This window comes from Ceratotherium simum, chromosome 10 (genome assembly GCF_057802395.1).
Source record: "Ceratotherium simum simum isolate JZ-2026a chromosome 10, ASM5780239v1, whole genome shotgun sequence".
NCBI lineage: Eukaryota > Metazoa > Chordata > Mammalia > Perissodactyla > Rhinocerotidae > Ceratotherium > Ceratotherium simum.
The window spans coordinates 72,860,702-72,884,285 of NC_141909.1; the positions used below are offsets into that span (position 1 = coordinate 72,860,702).

At 38.2% G+C, this 23,584-nt stretch overlaps 1 protein-coding gene across 10 annotated transcripts in view; it reads right to left on the reverse strand.

Annotated features, from left to right (window-relative positions):
* B3GLCT (beta 3-glucosyltransferase) overlaps window positions 1–23,584 on the reverse strand; it is a 215,293-nt gene that overhangs the window by 97,232 nt on the left and 94,477 nt on the right. For 5 of the 10 annotated variants that reach the window (XR_015553476.1, XR_015553478.1, XR_015553477.1 and 2 more), the window contains exons 14-15: window positions 15,850–15,994; window positions 3,747–3,942 (exon numbers count right to left, since the gene is read on the reverse strand). Coding sequence is in view for 6 of the 10 variants with exons in the window: in XM_087436233.1 (XP_087292359.1) it covers window positions 3,775–3,942; window positions 15,850–15,994 (313 nt within the window). In the remaining 4 variants the exon portion in view is untranslated. Of the gene's footprint in view, window positions 1–1,649; window positions 3,943–15,848; window positions 15,995–23,584 lie in introns of those variants that run through there. The other 5 variants (XM_087436235.1, XM_087436230.1, XM_087436234.1 and 2 more) reach the window with 3 other exon arrangements.

Below are 23,584 nucleotides of genomic sequence, written 5' to 3' on the forward strand. Positions count from 1 at the left end.
TGAAACACTCTCCTTGGCTTCCCTCACACACTACCCCCGTTGTCCTCTCACCTCACTGACTGTCCTCTTGCTAAGGCTGACTCTGTTTTCTTCTGTCCCTACACAATCTTGTCCAGGCTTGTGGCTTTCAAAAACCTTTAAAATGCTGATGAGTCCCACAATTCTATGAGTCCCTGATTTCTCCACTGAGCTCCAGACTTCCATATCGACTGCTGAGTTGACAGCACCTGGATGTCGAGTAATAGCAATGATGATAGCTAAGCAATAGTCACACAGGCTTGCTTTCTTTTCCCGGACATGCCAAATGTGTTCCCACCTTAGAGCCCTCACATTTGCTGTTCCCTCTGCCTAGAACACCCTGCGCAGATATTTTTGCGTTCCTGACTCTTCCTATTCATTTGGGTCTTCGCTCGTCATTACCTCCTCAGAGAGGCCCTCTCCGACCACTCCATAGTCCCCAACGCCCACCCAGTTCTATCACAGTGCCCTGTTCTGAGTGTCTTTATAGCATTTACCATTATTAGAAACCATCTTGTTCATTGTTTACTGTTTACAGGTTTATTTTATGTCCCTTCTTCTTGCACCGAGCCCTCCTCCCTCCAGGAATTTAAGTGCCTTTAAAGGGAAAACATGCTAAAAGACTTAGTGTCAGAAACAAAGCCTTCAGTTTCTATAGACAGGAGGAAAACACATTTTGCAGGTGACATGTTTATAGAATGCATGGGAACATGGAACAATAGCACCTACTATGCGCCAGGCATTCAAAGATGCCAAGGGTAGAGTGGTGAATAGGACAGACGAGGGGCATCCTGGAATTTCAGGCACACAGTCAGGGCTTAATAAACAATTGCTAAATGAATCTATTGATTGATTCATTTCAGTCCACAGAAATTACATCTCTGATTATGAACAGAAGACAACAGAAACATTCTTACAAACGTCTGCTCGACTATTAACTTTTGAGGAAAAATATATAAACAACTACAACGGATATGGATATGGAAGCACTAAAGGTATTCAGCAAATCAGGAAATTCAGAGAATAATGATATTTACACTCCTGTGCACAGCATCACTTGCAGCCTAGCAGGTGTTTCATGTTTCATGTTCCCAAGCATTTGATAAAGGCTGTGTTTGTGTCTGCATCTCTGATTTAGCTGTAAGATGTAAAAACCTATACATTCAGACAACTTGCTTTGGCTTTTTTAAATCAGCAAAAGTGGCTTAAAAGCAAAAATGGCATTCCAGTTATTCCACACACAACTCCTTGATGTTGACATCCCTACGATAAAAATACCCATTTGGAAGTAAACTCCTATTAAGAAGGCAAAGGAAATATGACTAGGACTGTATCTGTCCTGGAAAGTTCAGATTCAAAACTTAGTTTTTAAGATGTGAACTGTATGGGAGTCGGTTCCAAAATAACAGCTCCAATTCATTATTTAATAAAATTGATAATGGTTTTATAGGCCTTGTACAAAGGCATCAACATCTGATGGTTTTCTCTTAAAAGGATAGCTTTTTATTAATTTTTCTCTCTGAAAATTGTATTTACTGAGCTGCCAGCTTTTTTCTCTGATTAATTCCTTTTCCCCACGACCCTCCCCCTCCCACTGTAGGTTGGACTAATAAATACTTTGGGAAATCAGAAACATAGGCAAAGATCTTTTATTTATGGTTAGGCTTACATAGTTCCAAAAAGTAAACATAATTAACAAAACACCCAAAAGTACCAGAGGAGGTGCTCCGGGGTCAGTAGAAGGCACTGATCATAACACAGAGAAAGCTTGATGTGGGTCATCATGTACAGAGGCCGGCTCAATCCTGTCACACGAATATGCTATTTTCTGAGTGTGACAATTGGTAGGCAGGAGTAGGAAGAACAGAAGACTCTTCTCCACCAGGTGGGTTAGGCAGCCAGGCCCTTCAGGAGTATCATTACAGACGACATGAGGGTGACTATGATGGTAGCAATGACAATAATCCCAGTTATGACAACAATGCTGATGTCATCACCAACAGCTTGATGGGATCTATAAATCCTTAGGGTGCTTCTCACCCAGCTGATGGTCCCTGATCCATTCCTCGGAGGGGCCACAAAATCCACTTTGACACAAATGAATCCAACGCATTCACTTAGCATTGAAACACACAAGTCCTGGTATTGCTGATTTGGAAAAATGGTAAATACTATTGCATCATTTTAGAAATGAGTCAAATCTAAGCTACAAGAAAAATATATTGTTAAAAAACATACATGTGGGTACTTTTGATGGTATGGCTTTAAAACTCTGTGCTTGGCTATAAAAGCATTACAAGTAAAATTAATGAATAACAATTTTTATTTAAAAAGAAAAGAAGAAAGTATTTGACTATACCAAAATTAGTTTAAGACATATCAAAGTCAAATTTTACACTAATACCTTTAGAAAACTGAATTATATAATTAAAACATTAAAATACAGAGACCTCTGTACAAATTAATACTGTGTTAAATTACCATATATTAAAGATACTATTTGAAAATTAGAGCTCTTTCAGAATACTATGTTCAAATTTCATTCTTTAAGAACCCAGGGGGGGCTGGCCCCGTGGCGTAGTGGTTAAGTGCTTGAGCTCTGCTGCTGGCGGCCCAGGTTCGGATCCCGGGTGCGCACAGAGGCCCACTTGTCAGGCCATGCTGTGGCAGTGTCCCCTATAAAGTGGAGGAAGACGGGCACAGATGTTAGCCCGGGGCCAGTCTTCCTCAGCAAAAAGAGGAGGATTGGCAGATGTTAGCTCAGGGCTGTTCTTCCTCACACACACAGAAAAAAAACCCCAGGGAAATTGTCAAATCACCATGCTGTCCTTCCATTAGGGTTTCATGATACACACTGTGGAGTCTATTCTGCATCAGGAGAGAGTCATTAAGTAACACTCAAGAAAAATAAGAGTAAAACATCAGGGACAAATTAATTTAATTCACTTCCTGAGACTTACACAGAGCTCACTGACTTGAATAAAACACAACATTGTTTTTAAATACTGAGGACACTACTTTCTGGCAGCAGCCAGTACACTTCCGTGTTACAAGCAGGTCACAAAGATAGGGCTTCAGGGAGAAACAGAACACAGATGAACCTCTAAAGAAAGAGAAAGCTCTAGCAGAAGATTTCTTATTCTTTTTATGAGGCACAAAGAGAAAAACAGATAAAACATAACCCTGGTTATAGATTACAGGGGATTTCATTGCTTGAGTTTTATGATGTTTTATGAATGATCCTGAATATAGCATTATTCCTACCAAGTTACCAGGAAATAATTTTCATCATCAATAATATGGTTAAAAAGTTTACACCACTGTAATATCCATGTCAACAGACTTTCCCTTTTCTTTATATATACATAGAATGATAGTCACGTCTCTCCAGTCTCATGCCCAACTGAACCTTTCATTATAATGAAGAGAGAGACAGGAAGGAGACCTCTGGTACCATTTATTTTTCTGTGATGGAAATAAAGCTGCTGTATCACGGCTTGAAAAATACACAGTAATCACTGTGTATTACAATAACTGCATAACGCAAAAGCAAGTGATTTTTCCCACAAAAAAAATGTTTCCCCTATGACTCCATTTCTACCCCCCTCAAAAAATACTATATACATCATTTCCCCCTAAAGTCAGGAAGCTTCAATGCTACGTGGCACACATAAGTAGTACGATGGCAATACAGCAGGACGACGCCAGTCTCTGCTTCTGTTTCCTACCTGAACTGTGCTCATAGGCCACCATGCTTTACAGCTCGTCTTTAAAGCCCTTCTGTGTCTCCTGTCTGGCTTTGTCTTCCTCACGGGGTTCCAACCATGTGAAATATACCTTTACTGGATCAATGTTCCAGTGTTTGTGGAATGATATGGGAACCTGGTGAGAAAGGTAGTCCTGAGGGTAATCCACGGGCCGAGCCTGCAGGAAGAAGAAAAGAGAATTACGCTTTCTCATTCATGGAAAACACTTTTGCTTCAGAATAGCATTTGAATTCATGAAGCAACTGCTTTCCTTCAATATTTCATACTAGTTATGGGAATCTAAAAACAAGAAGGAAAATCTTTTCCACTAAAATATTCCCTCTAACTGTAGGCTTTTTGCTTTTGCGTCTCCAATTACCTTAATATCCCAATGCACCATTCCAAATGCATGGCCTTTTGCTTCTATGTTCCATAGTCATGTCTCTGGGAAATGCCTCAATCATGGTAATAAATATAAAAAGCTTTGCTTGGTAAGTCATTTAAGTTACTACTATGACTTCTACAAAAAGGCAGAAAAATTGTTATTTCCCAGGTCCTCTAAAGAAACTGTGGCCATACGTGGGTTGTGTGGGGAGGGGGGCATTGCGGCAAGGTGTTCTTGGGGTTCCCTTTGCCTGCCCACTGCTCTAACGTGCAACTCGGTGTATGTCTTTCAGAGCAGGGAACATGGAGTTCATCAGGGAGAGGGGTAAAGTCACTCACACTCTCTTGTGACCCAAATATCTAGTCTGGTTCCACAACTGTGAATGGAAATTTTGAGTAACCCAAAACAGTCTGCAAGAGGACCTAAAAAGTTTTTGCATCATCATCATTTAAAATTTTCTAGAACTTAAAATTAAATTTGAGCATACCATATGATTTCCTTCATTAAGTAGTAGATAATAACAACAATAAACAAACACATAGAGACAGAGATTGGATTGGTGGTTACCAGAGGGGAAGGGGGGAGGGAGGAGGGCGAAAGGGATAATTCGGCACATGTGTGTGGTGATGGGTTGTAATTAGTATTTGGGTGGTGAACATGATGTAATCTATGCAGAAATAGAAGTATAATGATGTACACCTGAAATTTATACAATGTTATAAACCAATGTTACTGCAATAAAAAAAAAAAATTAAATTTGAGCAGAATCAGATATAGCCTAGAATGACAAGATTGAAGAAGTAACCTCTAGGGTGTGGAAGGAAACTGAAACCAGATACTATTATATTCACTCTAAACAAAGCATCCATCTTCTCTCATTGCTTATCTTGTTTATAAATTTACATAGCCCTCCTGTGTTACAAAGTAACTCACTGGGTTATCAATACTAAAACAGTCTTAACTTTATTAAAACTAGATATGATACATTTTAAAAACAAGTCTTCTCTAGGCTAATATTTTATTACATTCTGCTTAAATTTTTGATACGAATACTAAAATAAACTCTCTTAAATGGTTTACAGAATACCTATATTAAATTTTATCTCATCCTGTCCTAGAAACAACCTTGCAAGATGGTCAGAGTACCATGACTCATCCTAATCTATAGATGAGGAGAGCAGAGCTCACAGAAGTTATCACTCGCCGGGGGTAACATGACTAGCAAATGTCGGAACAGGAGTGCACGAGCAGGTGCCCAGTTCCCAGCACCGTGTCCTGCCAGCACACCTGCAGCTGGTCCTCAGCCCACGGGCTCACACGTCAACTGTGCTGTGACCACCCTGGCCGCCCTGGGAGGCTCTATCCAGTGGTGGCACAAATATCCTGCTCAGATGAGTGCTCAAACAACAATATCTGTGCGGAAGACTTCAAAATAATGTAGAGAGAGCTTTCATAACGGACATTTTATGGCCCTTTAAAAATTCTAACTGCTGATGGAATTAAAAATCTAAGAAGGGAATTTTTAAGGGAAAGACAGTGAGACAGAGACCAAAAATACATACTGGAATAAAGTATAATTGAGTTGGGAAAGTTTTGAGTATTAGCTGAGGGGATGCATATATTATATGGTGTTTATTTGCAAGGCCCTCGGAGAGTTTACTGGCAGGGAAGAAAACCTAGGAGAAACATACTCTCAATTCAGTTCTCGGATAATTCCACGATGGTCCCAGAAGAAAGAAATGAAAGCAGTGGAAATAAATCTTTGCTTGCTGCTCACATTTGAAAATGAACTGCTGGAGATACAAATGCACCTCATGGGAAAACAAGAAATCCGTAACGGCTTCCCTCTGTTAATGCAGATTCCAGAAGTGATTCACTGCATGTCGGGAGCTGTGTGTGCAAGTGAAGAGCTGGCTTATTAAGGATTAGGATATGCTAATCATTTCTGACAAAACTAGAAAAGTGAACTGCATCCAAAGAGGCAGCTGTACCACCAGGAAGCCTACATCGCCTCTAATAATCACATCTCTGTGCCCAAAATGCCAAAAGGAAATCCCAAACAGGCAGGTCAGGGGCGAGGAAGGAGGATGTAGGACCAGATGTGGAACACGGTGGGAAGCTGTGCACAGGAAGAGAGATGGCTTAAACTGTGAGAAACACATAAAGTGGGCCAAATAAAACCTTATCTGTCAAGATTAGAGCACATTGAACAGTGCAACAAACGGAGATTAAAATTGTATTTCCTTAGACATACTTTTTTTACACCTGGATTGAAGTATCATTTACCTACAATTCATGCACCGTAATGGTAGTTTAAAAATTTTTAGTAAATTTCCAGAGTTGGCAACCACAAACCCAGTTTTCTAATACTAATACTAGTATTAGAAAACTACCAGTTTATAATATTAGAATACTATTTAGAATAATTCCCTAAAGTTCCCTTGCATGCGTTTGAGGTCAATCCCCACCCTCACTGGCAGACCCAGGAAACCACTGATCTGCTTTTTCTCTATAGTACTGCCTTTTCCAGAAATTTCTTATCAGTGGAATCATATGAGTATTTCGTGCCTGGCTTCCTTCACTTAGCACCGTTGCATATATCAGTAGTTCACTCCTTTTATTGCTGAGCAATACTGCGTTGTATGGATATACCATATAAACAACACACATTTATTATCGCACAGCCTGCACGGGTCAGGAGTCTGGGCACAGCTGAACTGGGACCTCTGCTTCACAGTCGCTCACAAAGTTGCAATCAAGATGTCAGCCCAGGCTCTGTGGTCTCATCTGAAGGCTCAACTAGGAAAAGATTCACTTCTCAGCGCACTTGGTGGTTGCTGGTAGCATTCAGGTCCTTGTAGGCTACTGGACTGAGGGCCTCACTCCCTGCCCTCCCCCACCCCCCACCGCCGTGGCAGCTTGCATCATCAAAAGGAGCAAGCCGAGGAGGCAACAGGGAGAGGCAGTGAGGGAGATGGAAGTCACATCCTTTGTAACCTAATTCCAGAGGAGACATCCCATCACCTCTGCCATATTCTGCTGACCCACACTCAAGAGGAGAGGCTTACACAAGGTACGAATACCATCAGGAGGGACCGCTGAGATCCATGTCATAAACTGCCTACCACATGTTATGTTTAGCTTTTTAAAAACTGCCAAAATGTTTCCAAAGTGACTGTATTTTATATTTCCACTAGCAATGTATGAGAGATCCAGTTTTTCCACATCCTCATCAACACTTGGTATGGTCTGCCCTTTGGCTTACAGCCATTCTAGTTGATGTACAGTGGCACCTCATAGTTATTTTACATTCTCTTAATGACTAATAACGTGGAGCATCTTTTCATGTGCTTATTAGCTTACTTATTAGATATACTTTCATATATCTTCTTTAATGCAATGTCTACTCAAGTCTTTTGCCCTTTTTAAACTGAGCAGTTTATTTTCTTATTAAGCTGTAAAAGATTGTTAAATATTCTGGACACAAGCCCTCTATCAGATACATGATTTGCAAATATTTCACCCGGTCTATGACTTGTTTTGTTTCATTTTACTAATGATATCTTTTTTTTTTTTTTGTGAGGAAGATCAGCCCTGAGCTAACATCTATGCTAATCCTCCTCTTTTTGCTGAGGAAGACTGGCCCTGGGCTAACATCTGTGCCCATCTTCCTCCACTTTATGTGAGACGCTGCCACAGCATGGCCTGACAAGTGGTGTGTCGGTGCACGCCCGGGATCCGAACCTGGGCTGCCAGCCGTGGAGCGCACGCACTTAACCGCTATGCCACGGGGCCAGCCCCTATATCTTTTGAGGAGCAAAGGTTTTTAAATTGTTATGAAGTTTAATATATTAATTTTTCCTTTTATGGATCATGCTTTTGATGCCATAAGAAATCTTTGCCTAAATTAAGGTCACAAAAAATTATCCCCGGGCCAGCCCCATGGCTTAGTGGTTAAGTGCGCGCGCTCCGCTACTGGCGGCCCGGGTTCGGATCCCGGGCGTGCACCGACGCACCGCTTCTCCGGCCATGCTGAGGCCGTGTCCCACATACAGCAACTAGAAGGATGTGCAACTATGACATACAACTATCTACTGGGGCTTTGGGGAAAAAAAGGAGGAGGATTGGCAATAGATGTTAGCTCGGAGCTGGTCTTTCTCAGCAAAAAGAGGAGGATTAGCATGGATGTTAGCTCAGGGCTGATCTTCCTCACAAAAAAAAAATTATCCCTGTTTTCTTCCAGAAGTTTATAGCTTTAGCTCTTATTTTTACACTATGATCTGTTTAATGTGAATTTTTGTGTATGGTGTGAGGTAAGGTTCTAAGTTCACTTTTTGCATGTGAATATAGATATAATTGTTCCAGCACCATCTGTTCTATTTCCCCACAGAATTGCCTTGGCAACTCTGTCAAAAATCAGTTTACCATAAATAGAAGGGTTTATTTCTAGGATCTCTATTCTGTTCCATTGATATATATGTTTATCTTTATAGTAATTTCACATTGTCTTGATTATCATAGCTTTATAGTGAGTTTTGAAATCATGAAAGCGTAAATCCTCCAATTTTGATCTCTGTTTAAAAAATTGTTTCGTACTTCCATATAAATTTTAGGATCAGCTTGTCAATTTTTATAAAGAAGCCTGTTATGATTTTCATATAGATTGCACTAAATCTATAGATCAATTTGGGGAGTGTGGGGAAATAAAAGTTCCCTGAATTTTTGTGTTCCTGAGCCTTAACCTACTAGAAACATCTCACATTCCATGAGAATTAGATCTGTAGCCATTTGTCCAGTTAATTGCTCTGATCCAAAATGCGAGTAAAACTTCCCTTATCTCTTGGAGAAGATCAGTGGTTACATCCCTGAACTAGGCCCCTAGGTTAAGTTCCAAGTTGCCAGAAGACCTGAACACTATCACTCTAAGGTTACAATTACATTTCAAGGACAAATGAGGTCCCTGGAGAGATTTGATTGGCATACCAAAGGGCTGGAGTAAAAAGGGGAAAGAGACGGCTGCCTCCTTCACCTTTATAAGCAGAGAAAACAATTTTTCCTTGTCCCTTGCCTAGAGTGTATCTGGCCACGTGTGTAGGCCAATTGACCTGGCTCTCATCATAGTGCCCTGGAGGTGAAAACTAGGTCAAAGGGGCAGTGGGAGTAGGGGGTGGGGGCAAGATGTGCTTATTATTTACTGAAGTATTTAATTTAAAAATCTCTCTCTGACCCAGAACACTTCATGTGGACATTCAGAATAAAATTAATAAAGTTAATTTTAAATGAATAAAAAGAATTAATAAAATTCATTTAACACGAATATAAAAAAAATCAACAGAGAAAACTGCCATCATAGCAATATTGAGTCTTCCAATCCATAAATATGGTATACATCTCTTCATTTATTTAGATCTTAATTTCTCTTAGCAACATTTTATACTTTAAGTGTAGTGTAATCTCTTTTTGAGATTTATTCCTAAGTATTTTATTCATTCTGATGCTACTTTGAATGAAATTTTCTTCATTTCATTTTCAGATTTCTTGTTGCTAAAAAATACAAATTGCTTTTATACATGACCTTGTAGCCTGCAATCCTGCCTATTAGTTTTGGTAGTTTTTTTTTCCTTTGGTAGATTCTTAGGATTTTCTACATACAAGATCATGTTGTCTGTGGATGAAGACCATTTTATTTCCTCCTTTACGAGCTATATCCTTATATTTCTTTTTTTGCCTTATTACACAGGTTAGAATCTCTGAATACAATGTGGAATAAAAGTGGTGAGACTGGACATGCATGCCTTGTTCCCAATCTTGCTATTTTGTAGATTCACTTTACCAGGTTGAGGAAGTTCTCTTCTATTTCGTTGAGAGTTGTTTCCTGTTTTTCTATTTGTTTGTTTCTTATCATGAAGGAGTGTCAGATTTTATCAAATAATTTTCCTGTGTCTATTGAGAGGATCATGTGGTTTTTTATTCATTATTCTACTCATATGGTATATAACAATAATTGATTTTGGATATTAAACTAACTTTGCATTCCTGTGATAAATCCCACTTGGTCATTGCATATAATCCTTTTTAGATAGTGCTGGATTCAGGTTTCTAATATTTTGTTAAGGATTTTTGCATCTATGTTCAAGAGTAATACCGGCCTGTAGTTTACTTTTGTGATGTACCATTTTAATCTCTTTGTTAATTTTTTAGCTATATTTTTCGAGTGATCTTCTTAGTGCTTGCTCTAGGGATAACAATATGCATCTATGACACATTAGGTTAATACTGGCCTCATAAAACGAATTGGGAAGCATTCTCACTCCTCCAATCCAATTTCATCAATGTATATAGGTTTAAATACATTTTCTATTGCTTTCTGAGACCGTTTTGCTAATGAGTGTGATTCTAGGAATTTCTTCATTTCATTTAAATCATTTAACTTGTTAGCATGATTTTGGTAGGGTTTGTAATGATGTCCCCTTTTTAATTCCTAATTTTGCAATTTGTGTCTTCTCTCTTTTTCTCTTGGTCAACCTAGCTAGAGGTTTACCAAATTGGTTGATCTGTCTAAAAGAACTAATTTTTGGCTTAACTGATTTTTCTCCACTGTTTGTCGCTTTTCTACGTTGATTTGTTCTCTAACCTTTAATATTTCTTTTATTCCACTAAGTTCAGGTTTGATTTGATATTATTCTTTTGCTTCTCAATGTATATGTTTAGATTAATGACATGTTTATTACTTTCTAGTAAGTGTTTAAAACTATAAATTTCCCTCTAATCACTACATAGCTACACTCAAAAATTCTGATGTTGTATTTTCATTTTCATTCCATTCAAGATGTTTTCTAATTTTCCTTAGGATTTCCTTTTTGACCTATGGGTTATTTAAAACTGCGTTGTTTAGTTTCTGAATATTTGGGGATTCCTTCAATTTTTCTTCTGTTGATTTCTAATTTCATTCCGTTGCTGGAAAGATAAATTTTGCATATTTTCAATCCTTTTAAATTTATTGAGACTTGTTTTATGACCTAGCATATGGTCTATCCTGTAGAATATTCCATGTACACTTGAAACAAATGTGCATTCTGCTGTTGTGAGGTGAAATGTTCTATATATGTCAGTTAGGTCAAGTAGTTAATGTCTGTCTAGTTCTCTTTTCAATTCTATATATTTATGTTTCATGTACTTTGAAGATCTGCTGTTAGGTATATACATACATTTATAATTTTCATATCTTCTTGATATATTGATCTTTCATCATGAAATGTTCCTCTTTCTTCTCTAGTAATATTTCTGTTCTTAAAAGTCTACTGTGTTTAATATAAATACAGCCACTCAAGCTCTCTTATGATTAACTGTTTGTCTGGTATATCTTTTCCCATCCTTTTACATTCAACCTATTTTCATCTATAAATCTAAAGTGTACGTGACTCTGATAGAGACCATATAGTCAAATCTTGCTTTTTAGACAGTCTGGCAGTCTCTGCCTTTTGACTAGAGTGTTTAGTCCACTCATATTTAATGTAATAATTGATATAGTTGTATTTTCATCAGCCATTTTGCCATTTGTTTTTCTATATGTCTCATATGGTTTTTGTCCCTCTGTTCCTCCTTTATTGACATTTTTCTTGTTAAACAAAATCTTTTAGTGTACATTTAAATCCCTTTATTGATATTTTAAGCTATATTTTTAAAGTTATTTTCTTAGAGATTGCTCTAGGAATAACAATATGCATCTTTAACTTAGATTAATATTGACTTAATTCCAACAAAATCAACTTTGCTATAATATAGTTCCACTTCTTTCCCCTGCCTTTGTGCTACTGTCATCATATATACTGCATTTAACTATGTCATAAACCCAACAATATAGGGTTATAATTATTGTTTTACACAATCTCATATTTGCTAAAGAAATTAAGAGAAAAAAAATACGTATGTGTTTATGTGTGTTTACATACACCCATTTATTTTTCTTAAATTTATATATATATACACATATATACATATATGTATATATACACACAAACATATACATAGTCTTTTATATTTTCCCTCATATTAACCCTTTCCAGTATTCTTCATTCCTTCCTATATATTCCAGTTACCATGTGGTGTTATTTCCTTTCAATCTGAAGGATTTCCTTTAGCTTTTCTTGTAGGAAACGTCTATTAGCAAATAATTCTCTCACTTTTTGTTTATCTGGGAATGTCTTTATTCCACCTCTATTTTGGAAGGGTAGTTTTGCTGGATAAAGAATCATTGGTTGATTAGTTTCTGTTTTTTCTTTCTGCCTTCAGGCTTCTATTATTTCCAATAGGAAATCAGCCAATAACCATTTTTTGTTTCCCTTTTCATTAGGTTTTTGTTGTTTTTAAGATTTTTCACTTCTTCATTGTCTTTCCGTGATTTGATTATAACATGTCTACATGTGATTCTTTTAATGATTATCCTACTGGAGCTTTGTTGAGCTTCTTGGATCTATAGATTGTTTTTCATCACATTTGGGAAGTATCAACCCTTATTCAAAATACATTTTTTTTTGTCTAATTCTCTCTCCCTTCTCTTTCTAGGACTCCCATTAAATGTATGTTGGTACACTTTATGTTTTACTCCATATCTCTGAGGAGACTCTATTCATTTTTCTTCAGTCTTCTTTCTCTCTGTTGTTTGGACTGGGTAATTTCTATTGATCTGATTTCAAATTCACTGATTTTTTCTTCTGTCATCTCAAATCTACTGTTTAATGTATCTAGATAATTTCTCATTTCGGTTATTGCGTTTTACAACTATAGATTCTATTTTTCTATTAAGATTTACTATTTGTTGAGTCATTGTCATCATATTTTCCTTCAATTCTATGAACACAGTTTCCTTTAATCCTGTGACTATAGTTTTATTAGCTGCTTTGAAGTCTTTATCAACTCCAACATCTGGTCCCACTCAGAGTCAGTTTCTATTGACTACACTTTTCCCTGAGTACGTCTCTTTGCTTGTCTCACAATAATTTGTTGGAAACTGGTTATTTTAGATAATGTATTATAGCAATTCACAAATCTGTTTATCTTTATTACTTTTTTTTTTTAAAGTAACTTACCTGGACTTACATTGTGGAATCTTTCTCCCTACAGTGTGTGGCTGCTGATATCTCCACTCAAGTTTTAGTTCTTATTTTTATTTTTTAGCTTGGCTTGCTAGAAATCACCCCTGTGCCTAAACAGCTTAGTGGTCAACTTATGATATAGGCAGAGGTCGTGCTCAAACACCTCACACCAATGAGGCTTCCACTCTTGTGTAGGTTGGAAAATACATTCAAAGTTTCAGTGGGTTTTCAAATATGCCTTAGCTTTTACTTTCTGCTAGGCTCATCCACTGTCCTATGTGCATGCACATAGTTTCCCAGTGGAGAGCTTTCCTAGCCCTACTACTGCTCTCTTATGTCCAGGTATCAGGTATTAAATTTCTGCCTAAGTTACCCTTCACTGTATCTGAGACTGCAATCTCAGGCCAGTAAAGGTACAGGTTTTTCTTGTTTATTTCCTACCAAGTTTGACAATTTTAGCTGACAAATCTGTGGGTTTTTATGTCTCCCTCCCTATATCAAGTCCACCCCCTCACACAGCAAAGTTGTTTTTTCCAGCCAGGTCCATACTGGTGAAACTGCTGCTGCTCTCTCCAACCAAGCTGGAGCTTCAGGCAGAAAGGCCTCAGAGGGCCTCACACTCTGTGGTTGTCACCCGAAATTATAACAGTTTTTCAGGAATAAATGTTTCTTAGTGCTTTTGGTTGATTTCTAGAGTCCTGAAATGGTTATTCTGACAATTTTGTGCAGAAGATTCACTAGCCATTGCATAATGCCATACCCATTAGTGGCATATAAGTTTGGAAGAACAGAAAGCCACATACCCTAGACAGTTTTTTTTAACAAAGGGATATACTAGACATTCCTTGAAGCCCTCCTCTAAACTTATGATCTCACAATAACCTTCTCTGACTTGAAAGAGAAGGAAAGTGGCCCAGGCAACTCTGTATCTGAGACAGTTTCCAAATGCCCACTCTATCTCTAACTCATCAGGAACCTTAGATTTTATCTCTTTGCCTCATATCTCTTTCTCAACATGAACAAATATACTGTTTGGATTGGTGTTCAAACATTACAAATGGAAAATAGTGTCCAAATCATAAAAACTCTCTAAACGAAGCTTACAAATTGGAAGATACAGCAGCATCTGTTGGGGAGGATAAGTTTTAAGCATATTTTATGATTTTGGAAAGGTTTAAAATTTATTATGTGAATTAGAGAAACCAAGAGTTTTAAAGTGTGGGTAACAACAAATTTTTTTTAAAATTATCTTCAAGGACTTATGTTTCAAGATTATTTTCCTTCTTTCTTTTCTCCTTAACATTTTATTTACTAACATATTCTTCCCTAAGTAAAAAAGGCTGCTATAAAAATCTAAGACTATCATATTAACAATGATAAATTATTTCCCTTATATACCAACAGTTTTAACTACCCTTCCTTTTCTACGAGTGAAACGTGAAATAGAGCAAGAGAGAGAGAGACAAAGAATAACTTGCTTTTGTAAGTCACCATAACACAACACATAGGCTCAACGTGGATAAGCCCTCTCAAAGTTTTAAAAGATGGTTTTAAGTACCTTCTGACTGGTACCAGGAAGGAGGTCTGTCATACATTTCTTATTATTAAAGTTCTATTTTTATCCTCCCTTGTGGTCCTCGAGAATGTAGAAATGGGTTCTGCCTTTCTTGATAATGCAGACAATTTCTTTGCCTTGTTCAAGTTATTTTCTACAGTGTTATTTCTGTCATGCTCAATTTTTTATATTGCTATGATAGTATTTGCTACTGTTTACTAAATAAAGCATGAAGACTATATTTTCAGTATAAGGGAGAGCACTTAAAATACACATACATTCATAGACTTCAAATTTCAAAATGTTTTGCATTTCTTGAAGGAGAGTATTAAATGGGTGTGGGCTAAGGTTATTTTTAGTGCAAGCATATCTGCTATTATTCTTACAATATCAGAACATTCACTGACCTGATTCTTAAAAAACTGCTAAAAATAATGCAGGATTCCCTTGTCCAATCCCTAACTAGAGTGTGGTGAAGCTATTAGCACCAACCACCCTCAGTGAACATCATATTTTCTTTTCTATAATCCCCAGAATATATGCTTATTGAGATACTATACTGAAATTTAATGAAGTTTAGCCATTCAATTTAATAGCAACCTAAGGGGAGAAAGTCCAATAAAAAGGCAGCCAAGGACAGAGAAACTGAGGACAGTGCAGAATCAGATACACGTAGTGGCCAGCAGGACAGCACTGGGTCAGTCCTGTATAATTCTATAGCATCTAATAATTTTTAAATACCATCACTTTTTTAACTCAAAAGAAAGAAAGAAAAAGAACAGCTTTTCCCTGTGCATCCCTACATGCAAGGATACTGGTCAAACACCATTTTGTTTTCTAAATGTCTCTGCTTTCCACCTTCATGCTGTACATGGTACAGCATCGACCCTCTGGACAAAGAAGTCTATAAAGGATTGGCCCACCAGAGCCCGTCCACATAGTTCTTAAGATTGTTTCCAGAAGAAAATGTGAAGGGAAAGAAGTCAGATCCTTAACTGAGAGGAGAATCCCCCTCTCTTCCTGAGGCAGGAATAAACACATTTTTCTCACCTGATGGAAGAGAGGGCTGTGCGTCACAGGGACTCCCAACCCACTGAAGCACATTCCCAGGACCATATCGTCGGGAGCATCATTGCTGTAGCAGCGACACTTACTGGCAAGAAGTCTCCTGATGGCCTCTCTGCTAAAGACCATCCTAGTAGGGAAGCCAGAGAAAACAGAGAAAGGGGTTAGAACAGCTCCTCGAGAGCATTAATCAGAATAAAGAAATACAGCTCAGAGGCCAACTTTCTGATAAAGATAAAAGACACTGACATCAGCAGTGTTTTATAGTTAAAAGTTATTCTGGGGAAAATGTTTTTGTGCTTTCTACGAAAGGAAAATCATTTTTAAGAGATAATTACCTAAATCATAGGAAATTTTATTTCTTTACATTTCTCTTGCAAACTAACACTATGCGATGTTCTTTTTATAACATGTCATTGGAAAATTAAAACAATTCTTTAGTTTCAACACTCTCAGTGAGATCAATAACAAAATCTGCTGCATTCCCAGCAGGTGGATGGGCCCAGAAATAAGAGGCACCTCACTCATACAGGTGATGACTGACATGAGATCACATCTAACTGAAGAAACCATGCATCGTTTAAGGGATTGCAGCCTACAGAAGCTTCTGTAGGGTGATTTTGGGAAAGAGAAAGAACAGAAAAAGAGAGGGAGAAAGAGAGGCTGATTTGCTTCAAATAGTGCTGTGACGCTACTTGGCCTGATATGTTGGGTACTTTCTGGTGGGACTCACGTCCATTCCTGCCTTTCTGTGCTCTCCTTAGCATTGCAGGAGGCTAGAAACTTTAAAACAATATTTTCCAGACTTTCTTGCCAGCTAAGTCTTGGCTTCGTTTTGACAAAGAAGGGTGCAATACTGGGGGAGGCCGTCTGCTTCTGGCTCTGGCAGTCTCTGTGGCAGAGGCAGGTGACAGTGGGCAATCATAGGCTCCAGGAGAGCTGGCATGGGGCAGCAGAGCATCAGTGGAGGCCCCACAGCAGCAGTGGGGAGCCAGTCCTGGGTCTGGCTCAGATGCAGTGTTGTGAACCAACAACAACCTGCATGAATGGACTCCAGTGAACAGCACATGCGTTGCTCCTCCAGCCTTAGGGGTAAGAGCAGCTTTCTATAGTTACTGAGCTCTAGGTAAGACCATTTGCTCCCTTTTATTCCTCTGGTCCTTTCCAACACTTTTGTACCAAGTTCCTGCAATAAATTCTCCTCTTTTTAAAATATAGATTGGTTTCTGGTCCTAGGGTAGTTTCCATTCTGGTCCTAGGGTAGTTAGTAATGAATCTTCTCACATAAGGAATAACTCAATATCTGGTTGGGCTGAAGGAAGGAATATGGTTTACAAGCACATTCTCAACCAGCAAAGACCTTTTTGAAGGCAAAACTATCTAAAATGTACCCGTATATTCCCATAGCCAAACACAGGACCTCGCACACAGTATGCACTCAGTAAAAGCTGGATGCATCAAACAAGTGAAAATGAAGCTGCCTTTGCAAAGATCTTCTTCACAGGGGAGGAAGAGTTCTATGAATCACTCGCGTAGGAAGGGAAAAAGGACAAATTGCTTGAACATAACCTGATTCAAAGATGTTGACTGCAGCTCAGCTGGGCTCAGTACAGTGTAGCTTAACAACACTAGTCACCAAGCGCTGGCAACACAACAACGTGGAAGACAGACTTCTGGACCCTGCTAAGATGTCAGAGGACATGATGAAATACAACAAGAGGAAGAAGAAGCTCCTATGTAAGATGATACAAGGAAATATGACTGTACGACATGAAGAAAGAAAGTTCTTTTGGAGGTGACATCAGCAACATGGCAGAGTGAGATGTTCCCTGTGTCTCTCCCCCTTCGAACTACAACTAAAAGGACATTTATTGATCTGCAGAGGATACCCACACAGCACACCAGGACACCTGAGAGACCCAAGCAGCTATACATCTGAAGGGGGATGGACTACCCCCCAAGGAGGTGGTAGAGATAGGTGAGCACCCTCTGGCCCCCAGGCAGCCCAGCGCACACGTGCAACTGCTTTCCTGGCTGGAGCGAACATAGCACCGCTGTGGCCCAGAGGGAGAGCCTGCCTCAGCACAACACTGAAAACAGGTGATGGCAGCCCTCAGCCCATGTGATCGCTTCCCCATCTAGTGTGAGAGTCCTCAGGGCCATGTGGCCACAGAGAGCGGCACAGGCTTGGACTCAGGGAGGAAGCCCCACCCACCAAGCACAAAGGCTGGTGTGACCTAGGAGCAGAGTGTGGCACAAACGGAATGAGCTCCTGACTGCCGTGAATGCCCATAGTACCACTGTGGCCCCAAAGGGGGGAGCATAATTCCACAGGACTGTGGGAGCAGGTGGCAGCAGACCTGAGCCCCCCATGTGACTACTTTCGCATTTGGTGGGAGACCCCACAGGGCCGCTGCGAGCCCAGGGAGTGGTCCAGGCTTGGATAGGCACAGCTGACAAAGATCGCGGCAGCAGGCTCAAATTACACAGCCCCCACCCACCTGCCCAAGTGGCAGGAGGTGGAACTGCATCCAGAAACTATCACTATGTGCCAGCACAAGTCCACTCCATCAAATGGTATAAAGAAATATATTAATACTCCAGACCAGAAGGAAAAAGACAAACACCCAGAAATCAATCCTGAAGGAATGGAAATCTACAATCTAAATGACAGAGAATTCAAAATAGCCATCATAAGAAAACTCAATGAGTTACAAGAGAATTCTGAAATCAGGAATCAAATTACTGCACAGAGGGAATTCTTCACAAAAGAGATAGAAACTATAAAGAAAAACCAATCATAAATGCTGGAGATGAAAAACACAATGGGTGAAATAAAGAAAAATCTGGAGTCCTTAAACAACAGAGCTGACAATATGGAGGAAATAATTAGCAACCTAGAGGATAGGAAAACAGAAATACTGCAGATGGAGGAGGAGAGAGAACTTAGACTAAAAAGAAAGGAAGAAATTCTCTGAGAAATATCTGACTCAATTAGGAAATGCAACATAAGGATTACAGTTATTCCAGAGGGAGAAGTGAGGGAAAAAGGAACCGAGAGCTTGTTCAAAGAAATAATAACTGAGAACTTCCCAAAACTGGAGGAGGACTGGAATTACATGTAAAAGAAGCCAAGAGAACTCCTAATTACATCAGTGTAAAAAGATCTTCTCTAAGGCATATATTAGTAAAGCTGACAAAAGTCAATGACAAAGAAAACATATTAAGGGCAGCAAGACAAAATAAAATAACCTACAAAGGAATCTCTATCAGGCTTTCAGCGGATTTCTTAGCAGAAAATCTAAAGGCTAGGAGAGAGTGGAATGATATATTCTAAATTTAGAAAGACAAAAAACTATCAGCCAAGAATACTACATCCAGTGAAAATATCCTTCAGATATGATAGAGAAATAAAAACTTTCCCAGATAAACAAAAGCTGAGGGACTTCATTGCCACAAGACCCCCTACAGGATTTGATCAAGAAGGCTCTCATAGCTGAAAAAAAATAAGAAAGGGTTTACAAAGCCTTGAGCAAGGAGTTAAATAGGCAGACAAAATCAGAAAATTGCAACTCTCTATCAGAACAGATTAGCAAATACTTAATTATAACTCTAAAGATAAAGGGAAGGAAAACATCGAAAATAAATATTATCACTTCATTTTAACCACAAATCTGCAACACGTAACAGACTAAGTTGTGACAACAACAACTTAGAAGGAGAAGAGGAAAGGGATGAAACTTGCTTAGACTAGGGGAACAAGAGGCTATCAGGGAATGGACTATCTCATCTACGAGATCTTTTATAGAAACCTCACAGTAACCACTAAACAAAAAATCAGAACAAGGACACTAATAATAAATGAAGAGAAAATTGAGAAAACCATCATAGAGAGTCACCAAACTGAACTGGCAGTCCAAAATACACATGAGAAACAAGGGAAATACATAAGTGAAAAATAAGTGATAAAATGGCAGCATTAAGCCCTCATATATCAATAATCACTCTAAATGAAAATGGATTGAATTCCCCAATCAAAAGAGTGGCTGGATGGATTAAAAAACAAGACCCAACATTTGCTGCCTCCAGGAAACACATCTCAGCTCTAAAGACAAAAACAGGCTTAGAGTGAAGTGATGGAAGATGATACTCCAAGCTAACGGCAAATAAAAGAAAGCAGGTGTTGCTGTACTTATATCTGACAGAGTAGACCTCAAGATAAAACAGGTAATGAGAGACAAAGAGGGGCAATATATAATGATACAAGGGAGACTCCACCAAGAAGACATATCACTTATAAATATATATGCACCCAACACAGGAGCACCAAGTACATAAAGTAACTATTAACAAACCTAAAAGGAGATACTAACAACAATGGATAGATCATCCAGAGAGAAAGTCAATAAGGAAATAGTAGACTTCAACGAAAAACTAGACCAGATGGACTTAAATACATAGAGAGCACTCTATCCAAACACAGAATACACAATCTTCTCAAGCACGCATGGAACATTCTCAAGGATAGACCATATGTTGGGAAACAAGGCAAGACTGTATAAATTTAAGAAGACTGAAATCATAACAAGCATCTTTTCTGACCATAATGCTATGAAACTAGAAATCAACAACAAGGGAAAACTTGGGAAAGTGACAAAGATGTGGAGACTAAACACCATGTTACTGAACAACCAATGGATCACTGAAGAAATTAAAGGAGAAATCAAAGAATATCTGGCCACAAATGAAAATGAAAACACACCATACCAACTCACGTGGGATGCAGCAAGGGCGGTCCTGACAGGGAAATTCATAGCAGTACAGACACACCTTAACAAACAAGAAAAAGCCCAAATAAGCAATCTTAAACTACACCTAACAGAATTAGAAAAAGAAGAACAAACAAAGTCCAAAGTCAGCAGAAGGAGGGAAAGAATAAAAATTAGAGCAGAAATAAATGAAATTGAAACCAAAAAAACAGTAGAAAGGATCAATGAAACAAACAGCTGGTTCTTTGAGAAGATAAACAAAATTGACAAACCCTTAGCTAGACTCACAAAGAAAAAAAGAGAGAGAGCTCAAATAAATAAAATTAGAAATGAAAGAGGAGAAATTACAACGGATACCACAGAAATACAAAGGATTATAAAAGAATACTATGAAAAACTATATGCCAACAAATTGAACAATCTAGAAGAAATGAGTAAATCCTGAGATTCATACAACCTCTCAAAACCGAATCAAGAAGAAATAGACAACCTGAATAGACCAATCACAAGTAGAGATTGAAACAGTAATCAAAACCTTCCCAAAAAATAAAAGTCCAGGAACAGATGGCTTCCCTGGAGAATTTTACCAAATATTCAAAGAAAATTTAATACCTATCCTTCTCAAACTATTCCAAAAAATAGAGGAAGATGGAACACTTCCTAACACATTCTACAAGGCCAACATCACCCTGATACCAAAGCCACACAAGGACAATACAAAGAAGGAAAATTACAGGCCAATATCACTGATGAACATAGATGCAAAAATCCTCAACAAAATATTGGCAAACCAAATACAGCAACACCTTAAAAGGACTATACACTATGAACATGTGGGATTTATACCAGGGACACGAGGATGGTTCAACATCCGCAAATTAATCAATGTAATACACCACGTTAACAAAATGAGGGAAAAACCCACATGATCATCTCAATAGAGGCAGAGAAAGCATTTGACAAGATCCAACATCCATTTATGATAAAAACTCTCAACAAAATGGGTATAGAAGGAAAGTACCTCAACATAATAAAAGACAATATATGACAAACTCACAGCCAACAACATACTCAATGAGGAAAAACTGAAAGCCATCTGTCTGAGAACAGGAACAAGACAAGGGTGCCTACTCTCACCACTTTCATTCAACATAGTACTGAAGGTTGTAGTCAGAGCAATTAGGCAAGAAAAAGGAATAAAAGGAATCCAAATAAGCAATGAAGACGTGAAACTCTTGCTGTTTGCAGACAACATGATTTTATATATAGAAAACCCTAAAGAATCCATCGGAAAACTATTAGAAATAGCAACTACAGCAAAGTTGCAGGGTACAAAATCAACTTACAAAAATCAGTTGCATTTCTATACCCTAATAACAAACTAAGAAAAAGAACTTAAGACTACATAATCTCATTTACAATTGCAACGAAAAGAACAAAATATCTAGGAATAAATTTAAACAAAGAGGTGAAAGACCTATACAATGAAAACTATACGACATTATTGAAAGAAATCGATGATGATATAAAGAAATGGAAAGACAGCCCATGCACACGGATTGGAAGAATAAACATAGTTAAAATGCCCATACTACCTAAAGCAATCTAAAGATTCAATGCAATCCCAATCAGAATCCCAAGGACATTCTTCAAAGAAATAGAACAAAGAATCCTAAAATTCATATGGGACAAATAAAAGACCCTGAATAGCTAAAGCAATCCTGAGGAAAAAAAAAACAAAGCTAGAGGCATCACAATCCCTGACTTCAAAATATATTACCTAGCTATAAGAATCAAAACAGCATGGTACTGGTACAAAAACAGACACACAGATTAATGGAACAGAACTGAAAGCCCAGAAATAAAACCACACATCTACAGACAGCTAATCTTTGACAAAGGAGGTATGAACGTACAATGGAGAAAGGAAAGTCTCTTCAATAAATGGTGCTGGGAAAACTGGACAGCCATATGCAAAAGAATAAAAGTAGACCATTATCTTTCGCCGTACACAAAAATTAACTCAAAATGGATCAAAGACCTAAAGGTAAGACCTGAAACTATAAAACTCCTAGAAGAAAATATAGGCAGTACACTCTTTGACATCGTTCTTAGAGGGATCTTTTCGAGTTCCACATCTACTCGGACAAGGGAAACAAAAGAAAAAATAAACATGTGGGACTTCATCAGACTAAAGAGCTTCTGCAAGGCAAAAGAAACCAGGATCAAAATGAAAAGACAACCCACCAGCTGGGAGAAAATATTTGCAAATCATATATCCAACAAGGGGTTAATCTCCATAATATATAAAGAACTCACACAACTGAACAACAAAAAAACTAACAACCTGATCAAAAAATGGGCAGAAGATATGAACATTTTTTGAAGGGAGATATACAGATGGCCAATAGGCACATGAAAAGATGTTCAACATCACTAATCATCAGGGAAATGCAAATCAAAACCACACTAAGATATCACCTTACACCTGTTAGAATGGCAATAATCACCAAGACAAAAAATAACAGATGTTGGAGAGGTTGTGGAGAAAAGGGAACCCTCATTCTCTGCTGGTAGGAAGGCAAACTGGTGCAGCCTCTATTGAAAACAGTATGGAGATTCCTCAAAAAACTAAAAACAGAAATACCTTACGATGCAGCTATCCCACTCTGGGTATTTATCCAAAGAACTTGAAATCAACAATCCAAGAAGCTTATGCATCCCTATGTTCATTGCAGCATTATTCACTATAGCCAAGAAGTGGAAGCAACCCAAGTGTCCATTGACAGATGACTGGATAAAGATGTGGTATATATATACAATGGAATACTACTTAGCCATAAAAAAAGACAAAATCATCCCATTTGCAACAAGACAGATGGACTTTGAGGGTATTACGTTAAGTGAAACAAGCCAGACAGAGCAAGACAAACGCCGTATAATTTCACTCA